The sequence below is a fragment of the Erigeron canadensis genome, chromosome 2, assembly GCF_010389155.1.
Source record: "Erigeron canadensis isolate Cc75 chromosome 2, C_canadensis_v1, whole genome shotgun sequence".
Lineage (NCBI taxonomy): Eukaryota > Viridiplantae > Streptophyta > Magnoliopsida > Asterales > Asteraceae > Erigeron > Erigeron canadensis.
This window is the reverse complement of record NC_057762.1, coordinates 27,326,445-27,338,102: the sequence shown is the minus strand read 5'-3', so window position 1 is coordinate 27,338,102 and position 11,658 is coordinate 27,326,445. Positions and strand designations below refer to the sequence as shown.

Sequence of the window (11,658 nt, the reverse complement as noted above, 5' to 3'; positions counted from 1 at the left end):
ACGCAATGGGAGGGTTAATGTTTATCTATGTATTTGGAAGATACATTGAGTAATCTCTGTTTAGTTAGACTACAGTCTGGTAAGGTTATGTTCGTCAACTTTATTTGAGTCCTTACTAATCTCTGTTTTCAATGTTATTTTTCCAAATAAATAGAACCACTGTTGTAAAACTCACCGAGTAGATCCAAGTAATCTCCGAGTACTCGCTACAAGCTAAGGTGCCGAGTCGACCGATTACTCCGAGTACTCTCCGACTTGGTCATTTTGACCCCCGAGTACTCATCGCATACAACCGAGTACTCTCAACTCGTTTGTCGACCGACCTGAGAACGATTAGCGACTTCTGCAACTTTGAATAGAACATCTATCTATTTTTAGTAATGATTGTGCCCGAGTCTTGAAATACTTGGAACTTTTTTTTTTTTATGTAATAAAACTAGTAAATAAACGGTTCTAAGTTATATAGATTTATGTTGATCTTCAAAATGTTGATATGCATTTAAAAGAATGACGTGGAAGACTGTATGTAGCGCAATGCTAACATTACAAACAATTTTGCCCTGTGATTTGTTTACATTTTACATATATGAAACCCGAGATCATATTTAATATACACGACAATATTTAACAATATACATAACAGATATTATTTTGTCCAATAAATGCGGTATAACAAAGAAACAGGATGATTGTACATCGTATAAGAATATACCGACCTACTTGTCTCTCTAGCTACTAGGAAAGGATTTTTGCTTCTGTGCTTTGTCTTCGAGTCGGTGTAATTACTCGTATAGTTAGAATTATGTACCTCTTATCATCTAGCGTCTTGCTAGGTGATTTTTAATAAAAAAATCTTTTTGCCGTTCTAAAAAAAGGATGATTGTACATCAGTGAATAGTAGTTGGAAATACTGAAATACAAAAACATCCAATATTAAGCAACTAAATTCTCAATGCTGGTGCTTCTACCCGTTTAAAAATTGAGATTTGATGGACCACAAATGATAAATTGGACATTTGTACCTTTCTCAGGTACCATCTAAAAGAACTAAAAATGTATATGTACAATTTCTTCAAGAAATAAAATGGCTTTTTGGCATATTTTGTGGTATACACCATTCCGTATCTTAATTACTAAAAATTGTGTGGTTGTTCAATCTCCTTGTCTTTGCTCTTACCAAAGGTGGAGCAATGGCAAAATAGCAACAGAACACTGCATTTGCTAACCGGATGAAAGGAGAGTATCAGCTTCGGATATTTACACTTCTTCCACCTAAACAACAAGAAGGCATTATTTAGCACAAATAAGCTGGAATACTCAAGCAGATACATAAATCTCCAACTCAATGCAATCTTTTGGGGCTACTACTCTAGTACCATTTGTAACACTCCAAATCCAACCTGAAGTTGGGTAAAATGAATGAGTTGGCTAATGGGTAACCTTTTGGCACAAGTCAAAACAGGTTAGATATTTGTCCAAAAATCTACTTAGTCTATCATACATTTTTACAACAATCATATCATTTCAATAACATTTTAAGATTTTGAATCAACTATTTTATGAGGTTTTAGGCATTAATCATACACTTTGGACCACTTTTAGCCCGCTTATCAACCCACTTGACCCTTTTCCTTTTAAGCGAATCTTAATGTTTTGATCCCGTTAAATATATTCATTTTTATTCAAATCCATTCGTAAGTAAATGAGCCAAATTGCTGTCTCTAGATTTAAGCTAGACTCAGAAGTTCTTATTACTTTGGGCTTAGGGCTTTTCAGGGAAATCCAGTCTGTTACCCAACCTTTTTTCACCATAAAATGAAGGAAAAAAAAAAAAAAGAGGACCCCCAACCCACACACGCACAAACACACTAGTAGAGGCAAAAATGCAAAATGTATACCTGTGGGAGATTCATTAACTCATAAACAGCCTTTTGAGGGGTCAGCTCATTGTCTATTATTCGTGCCACTGCTGTTAAAACTGGCATCTTAACGTTGTACTTTTGTGCCAATGCAATCACAGCTCCAGCTGTTGATACTCCTTCAGCAACCTATAAATAAAACAAGTGTTAGATAACTACATGACCTACAACAGGATTTACTGATGTGACTAGTGGTGGCCACTTCGACCCATATACTTAAGAATGGGTTTATTTGAATTGTGCTTTATCTCAAATGGGTCTCTTGAACGCTAATAACCATCTTAAGTCTAAACTACTTCCAAAGAGGACAACCATCAATTTAGCCTGCATCTGCCTTTTTGATAATATTTGTTTTTGAAATCATCACTAAAACGTCATTTTTTTAATTAAAAAATAGATAACAGAAGTATTTGCATGCAAACCCACCCGGCCAAACTCATTTCAAGCCACACAACCACCTGATATGTTTCATTCTGAACCTGTTTTGACCAGTTACCCAATCCTCCTGTCTTGCCACATCTAGGCCAGACATAGGTTCTGCATCAAGGTTAGAACGTAACCTGGTTCATAGAACAGAGTATATCGTCAAGTGTTTCACCAGATCCCAAACGGACGCCAACTGTTCTATTTCTCGAGAGGCTAACAAAGCATGTAAGCATTATGTCCCCTGTTCCTGATAACCCGGAGATTGTTGTGGACTTGGCTCCCATCTTCATTATGTTCATAATGTAAACCACTAATTAGGCACTGCAGTAATATTAGGTTAAATCATAAATAAACCTAGATCAAATCTCTAATGGGTCTTTGGAGTTGTGTTTTGAAACTGACTATCTCGAGATATCAGTTTTTGATGTTTCATACCAGCTCCAACAAAACTTATAATTCGCTTGTGAAATAAAATTAACTACATATACCCCTTCTTTTTACCTGATTCGAAATACTTTAGCTCCCATTTCACAAAATGTATATCTTTAACGAAAAATATCCATGCTTGTGATTTTACATAAGCCCATAAATAACCTGAATATGCCAACTGCTTTAGAAATTCAATTATCTGAATTTTACAACTTCAAACGACAAAAACGTACATCTAAAAACTATCTAAGATAAAAGGAAACTGGGTTGAAAGTCACCCAATATGTATTTTAAATGCATAAAGCCTCCTAATTAACGGGTTATAACGGTAATGATATAGGCGCTATAATGGTACAAACGTTTTAGTTACTTAGAAATATGGACAAAAAACTGTGGGTGCCGGACTCGACCTGCACTAAAACCTACTTGTAACACACTCATCATGCCACCTCTGTCAATTATAAATCACAGTACTAATACACACACACACACACATAATGTATATTTTCATGGACAACACATGCATGTGTTAAGACGCAAAGGCTATACACACCTTTGTTGATAACCATCGTATCTCAGAACAACCTTGTGCAACAAGGGCTGCCATGGAATTATTACCAAGATCCAAACCTTCCACAATCCCTGCTGCTATCGCAAGCACATTCTTCAGTGCACCAGCAATCTCAACCCCTGTAACATCACTGTACCATCAGGAGTTACAAACTGGGGATCGCAATCAATAGATACGGGCTCCTTCAATTAGGTTACATTAAATTTCAGTGAACTAATAGACAAGAAAATGCAGAAAAAAGACTAAATTGTTAGTAACACTGGAACTTCAGATGCTAGAGAGTATCATCTACCTTGTTGTGCTGATTCTCAAGTTTCTAGAAGCTAGGAGTTGTTGGACTGAGTTTGCCAACTTTTTGTCTTTTGACGCAACCACCATCGCTACAAAACAAAAGCAAGAGCAAGACTTTAGGAGCCATCTATCATTTCCTTTTTGTTGGTCCATTTGTATTAGAGGTGGCCACATGGGCGGGTTGGTCACCAAAAAGTTTCGGGTTGAAATCAGGCTTTATTAGTAAAATAGATCAAAAGTGGAGTCAAAGTGAACGGGGTATCAGTCGCGTCCTACTTTTATGAATAATGTGCTAATTATGATTACAGAAACGAGATTAAGTAAGTAACCCCCAATGTTGTCTCCTACGGTTTTCGGGTCCCAATACCATCTTTGACGGTGTATGGGGGAGGTTGAGATGTAGACAACCTTACCCCTACCTAAGGTAGAGAGGCTGCTTCCAGGTTCTTCCAAAGGTAGAAAAGGACCTCCATCCTTGTTGGGCATGCGAATTGAACCCCTTGACCTCTGTCTCCAGAGACAAGGGCTCCAACCACTTGATCAAACCCAGCTGGTTATGATTACAGAAACGAGATTATTAAGAATATTTTAAATATCTGACCAAAACATTTAAGAGGATGTATACATGGATATAGAATATTGTCAACTTTCAACATGTCTCATTTGTTCCCCTTTAGCTAAAAGATTTTATACAATTTGAGATAAAACTCGACCAAAACTGACCTATTAATAAGTAATTGGTTGAAACTGATACCTTTAGTTTATCTGAGCATGATTAAGAGGCAAAGATGTGATTATGGCACCATTTACTTGACATGGGGCATAAAATTATAAAAACATACAGGACCCACAGTCAAAAATGGAGAATTGCCGGCAATGAAAGAAAACGGAACAAAATAAATGGAAGAAAAAAAAAAGGATAATTCAATCAAATGCAATGCTTTTCCTTGCACACAGTTTGCAACTCACCCGTAGGTAACTTGTTCATCAACTCTAGTGCAAATGAAGGCCCGGAAAGTGCAACAAATGGCTGTCGAGAATTTCTAAGAGTTTGTGGAATTATCTGAGACATCATCCTCAATGTATTTAACTCTAATCCTTTACTAAGGGAAATGAAAGGAAGCCCTGGCTCTACATGCTCGGCAACACCCTCCAGGAAAGAAGAACTAAACTGCAAAATATATCAGCTTAAGACAGTTGCCACTAATACATATTTGATGCAGCCAGATACGATCGATAAACTTCTAACCTAATAACTCACTCATCCATTATGAGAAGTTGACATTAAAAATTTCAAAAAATATTTGTCCAATTAATCTGAAAGATGGTCCATGACAAACTATATACCTGTACTGGTACAGCATGTAGGCAAAAGTCTGCACCAGTCAAAGCAGTTTTCGCATCCGTTGTTGCAATGACATTTTCTGGTAGCTTATGGTCTGGAAAATATTTACTGCAAACCAAGATAAATCATATTTTCTAACAACATTATCCTCAAAATAAAGACCATCAACATCGTAAAACAAGTAATATGTCAAAAAGCGGTAAAAAGAGTTATCTTGAGATGAAAAATCTCACCCATTAAAATGTTTCTCGTTAATAGATTGACAAATTAGAGGATCACGTACAAGCATATTTACTTCCATTTGTGCCTTTCTACCTGCAACATGGGAAGCCATAGCCGTCCCAAAAGATCCACCACCAAGAACTACCACCTAAAATATGTTCAAAAAGTACATACCATATGGATGTTAAAATCTATTCAATTCAACTTGTCATCAGAATCACTTATTCAACTATTTGAAATGTGCTGAAAAAAAGACACATATTTACAAATGTTAAAATCTCAATACGGGATGTATGTCCCAATACATCCAGTACCACTTTTAAAGTATATTAGTATGCATTCATGCTTCAAATCAAATTGTCCAAAAATTTGGTCACGCCAAATCAATCGAGATACATTATATCATAGGAACCTCATGCCAATAGCAAGACCTTTTCTCTTGTAAAGTGATCATGGTTAGTTAAAGTAATAATTGACCTGGGTATGCAAATTTGAGATGATACTGAGTACCAAAGTAAACCCAGGTTTATAGAAATATTATTCTTATGATTTGGAGTGTAATATGATAAGACTTATCTATCTATACTACATCATAAAGCATTTGAACATGGGTCTTAAATTTAAACATATTTAGTAAAGCAAAATCACTATCTTGCCCCTAAACATGAATACAAGTTAAATCAAAGAATCTTATATTAATAGATAGAAAATCAATATTCGACCATAAGGGGAAACTCATTAATATATATTAGCTAATTCATCCCATTAACTATCACTCATTTCTAAAGTTACCAACACTGACCACCAAACAAGTCCATCATCGATGAACTTGGTTGTCAGATCCTTCAAGCCGACGATATTCTCATCGATGAATTATAAACTGATCTATCCACTGCAATGCACGAGACGCTTCTAGTAGAGGGCAAATCTCTCAGCTCCATTTTAAAATTTAACACCACCAATTGAAATGTGACTCATAAGTCATAGCCCTTTTTCCCTGCTCAATAAAAACGTGACACGGGACCATCTTTTCTGCACCCAATATAGATAAGACACATCAACCTGTTTTCCTCTTATGATAAAAATGAGACACATGGTATCTTCCATAGCAGCAAACACTTCATTAGAGTTTAAAGTTAACTTCAATCGTGGTACCCACAAACATTGGCACGAGACCATTAGAAGACCTTCCATAGCAGGAACAGTTGAATATTATATGAGAACTAGAAGCAAATGAAGATCAGAAGAATCAGTAAACCACAACGAAGTGTGTATCTATATTAAAAAACAGGCACAATGCGTCTACATAATTGACACCGGTTCCAATATCTTTCCATTTTTTTTATAAAAAAAGGCATCAAAAATCTTTTCTATCGAGATTTAATTTATTGATCATCTACTCATCTCCTTTTTGTCCAGTTGTCCATCAAGCATACAGTTCATCCGTGACCCTAGTGTTATATGATGGATCTAGCTCGATAACCAATAGGTTTTACTACACACATTCTTAAGCACTCTAACAAAGCCATATGAAGCATAATTATTAACACCTCTGCCTATTTCTTCAACTCTGCCTGTTAAGTACTGAAATTCTTGTCTCGCATAAATATCTCAGCAGAGAATAATCTATATCGATATCAACTTAGCACAAAATTACGCTGAACTCACACTTCGTCAAATACTTAACCATGGGCCATATCAAGAGTACGCTCATACTCATTAGATGCGACAAGCATCAGCTGTAATTGGGACCATATTCTATCCATATATCTCTTATAGTCTTATTTACACACACAAACACACGTATAGCCGTATAGGTAAGTCAATGAATCCGAAGAGCGAATTATATACTTTTAAGGCGAAAACTGTACACACATATTAGTCTCATCATGCCTAATTTCCAAAACAAATACATATGCATAAATTACATGACAACAAATAATAGCACAACATATACATATCGATAGATATATGTACAAGGTCTAATTATCTCCTAATTTATAGTAAATGTGATCTACATTTTACAAATTCATTTCTGCAGAATATATAATATACCAATAAAGACTACCAAATCGAGTAACGAAGTAAATTACTTTATTCGTGCGTTCGAGAACATCGGTTTTGGCTTTGGACCGCAACGAACGTGACCACCGGACGAGCTTCTCCCACGCGACTCTAACGATTTTCCGACGGTCTCTGGTGACGCTAGAAACTTCTACCGATACATTTCCGTCCGGAGAATTCTTCTCCGGCGGTGGCGGCGGATTGATTGCAGCGGCACACAGAGTGAGTGTGTGTTTGGAGGTGTGTAGGATAAGAACTGTGTGTTTAGGTGTAAGTGTGAGTTGGAAGAAATTAGGTGAAAAAGATTGTGAATGTGAGGATGGATTGTTGGTGAAGATAGAAGAAGAAGAGGTTGGTAATGGCGGTTTGAAGAGAGACGCCATTGTTTGTTAGAGTGTGTGTGAGGGAGTGTGTGTTCTTATCTCCCTCTTCACACATTACACGTTTTTGGATTATTTTGGGTCGAAATGTTTGATTTAAGTGAAATGATATATTAAAATGATTAATCATTTTAATATAATAGTTTAAAAATCTTTTTAATTCTTAGACGGGGACATATGAAAAAAATTAGAGGTTATATTAGGAAAAAAATTAGTGGTATCTATATGTCACCATCTAAAACTATTAGGATGATTTTTAAGCTAATTTGTTAGAATGTCAAATCATATTCTTTTATTTAAATTGATTGGGAAGCTCTTTGGATACCAACCGACTATATACGAGTCTCTTAAAACGTTAATAATCTTTATTTGAGAAATGATAAATCATCCTAATACAATAGACTAAAAATCATCATAACTATTATATTAAGACATGTGACAAAATCAGGAATAATGTTAAAAAAGAGAATTAGTGAATAACACTTGACATATTTTAAAGCTTTTAGAATTATTTTTAGGCTAATTTTTATGAGGATTAATCATTTTCCTTTTTTTAAATTTTTACATACAAACAAACACTTTATTTATGGTTTGAGTTTAGATAACACGATGGCTAACGACTACTGTCAGTTGATCCAACTTATTCGGACGGAGCCATGGCCAAGGCTTATTAGTCTCATGATCTGAACGAACACGGTAATTATCGAATGAGTAATCCCTCAAGTCCTTCAACTTAACCGGTCAAGTTCGGAAATCATGACCATTGAATTAGTAATAACTAAGATTTAAAATAATATTTTAAATATTAAACATTGATTTTAATTAAATGATTTCTTACTTGAAAAGTTAAAATCAGACCTCCATCCTTAATTATGACACCCATTAATGTGACGATAGATCATAGATATTAGTTAAAATATAAGTGATATGGAGTATATTTTGTATATTTAAAGTTTTAGTACTTTAACAACCATTGGATAATTTCTATACGTAGTTAAGAAGTTCTAACAAGTGCACAGAAAATCATTAGAATTAAAAGTAATGCAAGTACTACATATTGATTCAAAGTCGTCTCGACCCTTGGCTCATATGAAGAAAATTTAGATACAAAGTTTCAATTGATCACTGATCCACTAAAAACATATATAAACAACTAATATCAACAAAAATCCACCAAAAATTTAAACTACATACATATAAACACTAGATGCATGTAACTAGTTACAATCTAGTAATAATATCCATGATGATGAGGAGGAGGATGATGATGATGATGACGGTCCAATCCAAAACACTGTAAAACAGGATAACAAGCAGCAGAAACACACCTTCCAAACATGACAAATATAGATGAAACTAACAAACAAGGACAACAACAAAGTGTCACTAGTGGATTATCATATGGATCATCATGTCCATAATGATGTCCATGGTGATGATGATGATGATGATGACCCATTGTTGAATATGATTTTATTTTATTTTGCTCTCTTTTGGTGGTGTGATTATATTGGAACTGATATATAAGTGTTGTTAATTGTTATAATGTTGCAAGATCTATCCGTGGTTGAGATATTTAAAGGGAAGCAAACTTAATGAGGAAGTATGGATGGATGTACATGGAGATGTGAATGGAAATGAATTCCAAAGGAAATGATTGGCGTGTGATTTTGATTATTGGACCCCATGTACATGTACTCGATATATAACCACATGTGTAAAGATTAGGTTCATTTTAGGTGTCATGTGATTAAACATTTTTAGGCTATGGTTAAAAAGTACAATTTTTTTTTTATTACAATTAACTCTGGTGATTTGGTAACAAGAATTACATCGATAAACAATTGTTATCCGTCATAAATTTAGATGAGGGTCATGGAAACAATTTCTTTGCCCCACATCTTATCTTTTAATATCTTATTTTCGACAAAATTAATTGAATATCATGATTGTTGTTGCGGTAATAAGAAGTTACGTGATCTAGTCGAAGAAAGTCGTAGTTAATGATACTTATCGATCATCTTGTTTTAATGATTTTACCAAGTCAAAAATATGTGTTCATTTAGCTATAACGTTAAATTAGTTCAGCTTACCTTTTAGAATGATGGTGTCCCTCAATTGATCATAAAAATTGGTATGAGACAATGATGGAAGGAATTGCTTGTTTTTTTCATTTTCTTCAGATCTAAAGGTGGTAAGCTTGATCTACCTTTTGCACGCATATGAAATTCTCTTTTGTCACATACTTCAAATAGCCAAGCTTTATTCGCTAGCCGTGAATTGAAAAAAATGATAGTTGTCTTCGTCTCTCTCAGAATAGTAAAAAAAAAGTAAGTAAGTAATTAACTGTTTAGTGTAAAAAAAACAACTTTATATTCATTTAGTTACTTAATGTTAAAAAAATCAAGCCTTTAGCATATTTAATTAGACTATTAGAGACTTAGAGCATCTATAATGAAATAATTAAAAAATCTTTCAATGACTTTTTTTTTAAGAACAAAATGCATTTTTGGTCTTTATGATAACGTTATCGTTCGATTTGTAGACACAATCCAAAGTTTTACAATATGATGACAATCTTTTATTAGTACCAAAATCATTAACATGTGCCAATTTGAAGGGGAATATATAGTAATCCCTAGATAAACCTATAGATCGATATGATATACATAAAGTTTTATTATTTTTTCACCGGTAAAAGATTAAAGGGATGCATGGACAAATTAACAAAACCTAAAAGTAAAAAATCAGAATATTATGTGAACAGAAATCATACAATTAAGTTCCATTAATAATCACTCGCTGTAACCACGAACAAGTAATAGTACACCAATTAAAAAAGAAACTGAATATTACATCGATCGTGTTGTTAAAAAAAAAAAAGTAATAGTATACCAATTAAAAAAGAAACTGAATATTGAATATTGGGATAATTAACATCGATCGTGATGGCGATCGCGGTCACGTCGATCACGGCCTAAACCAAAACAATGCAAAAAAGGGTGACAAGCAACAGAAAGACCATTTCCCATAACCTCAAAAGTTGATGAAAACAGCAAATAAAGTGGCTGTAATATAGTTAGTGGATTACCATATGCATTCTGATGATGGTGGTGGTGGTGGTGGTGGTGGTGATGGTGTGGTGGCTGGTGATGGTGATGATGATGTGGTTGTTGATGGTGGTGATGGTGACTATGTTGAGGTTGTTGATGGTGGTGATGATTTAGATTCATGTGATGATGCCCCATCTTTGTATAGATAGTTGTTATTTTACTAGACTTTACTTTGTTAAGATTCGTGATTGGGATGTATATGGTAGAGTATTTTGTTTATAAAGATCGATATATATATATATAGTCGATGTAAGAATATCGAAGATTGGGCTTGTGGTATTTATCATTGGATTGGGCATTAATGTTTTAGGGTTTGAGACAATTACAAATTAATATAAGATAGTGTTTATATCTCACTGTAATTCTTATCGTCGATGGATGATCAAGAAGGAAACATTAGTTCATTTCCAATATATATTTTTTTCTAATGATTTCAATTGAATGATTACGTACAAATAATAATTCCTTGGATTTCAATTTAATGATTTGATAATCCTATAAAAATTAAAATGGTTTTAGGTTAAACGATGTAAGGAGTATTATATAAGAATGGTAGCAAACATATAATTTTATTGATTTTAGCCTTAATTTGATTCTTACACTTATTTTTTTTTTTTTTTTTTATGGATACAAGGAAATCTAACATAGACCATTATATACCCCTATATTATATTTTGATGAAATTTATCCTTTGTTCGACCTCTAAAGTTCAAGATCTAAAACCGGGACATACTATTGACACCAAGGAATTTAGCTATTGACATCATACCTCAAAAGGGGCGAAATTCGCCCCTTCTGACTTGAAAATTCGTCCCTTCTGCTAGTGACGGTTAACCTTATTCAACACCATTAATTAATTTTGACTTTTACCTTGGGCAGAAGAGGTGAAATATCTTGG

The 11,658-nt window shown here is 34.2% G+C and overlaps 1 protein-coding gene across 1 annotated transcript; it reads right to left on the bottom strand.

Annotated features, from left to right (window-relative positions):
- Positions 1–911: 911 nt before the first annotated feature.
- LOC122589331 (glycerol-3-phosphate dehydrogenase [NAD(+)] 2, chloroplastic) lies at positions 912–7,711 on the bottom strand. The gene is made up of 9 exons (XM_043761619.1): positions 7,297–7,711; positions 5,215–5,351; positions 4,984–5,089; positions 4,606–4,807; positions 3,638–3,725; positions 3,328–3,475; positions 2,480–2,629; positions 1,899–2,048; positions 912–1,272 (listed from the first exon to the last, which is right to left on the bottom strand). Exons 1-9 carry the CDS (start codon positions 7,648–7,650, stop codon positions 1,258–1,260), a joined length of 1,350 nt encoding a protein of 449 aa, XP_043617554.1. The 5' UTR covers positions 7,651–7,711; the 3' UTR covers positions 912–1,257.
- Between the last annotated feature and the right edge of the window lie 3,947 nt (positions 7,712–11,658).

Bases quoted from the DNA above. Each gene is read 5' to 3' on its own strand.
- LOC122589331 (XM_043761619.1), bottom strand. From the start codon at position 7,650: ATGGCGTCTCTCTTCAAACCGCCATTACCAACCTCTTCTTCTTCTATC. The intron at 5,090-5,214 runs GTGAGATTTTTC...CTTGGTTTGCAG, and splicing joins AACGAGAAACATTTTAATGG to TAAATATTTTCCAGACCATA. The intron at 3,726-4,605 runs GTGAGTTGCAAA...TTTGTTTTGTAG, and splicing joins GATGAACAAGTTACCTACGG to CGATGGTGGTTGCGTCAAAA.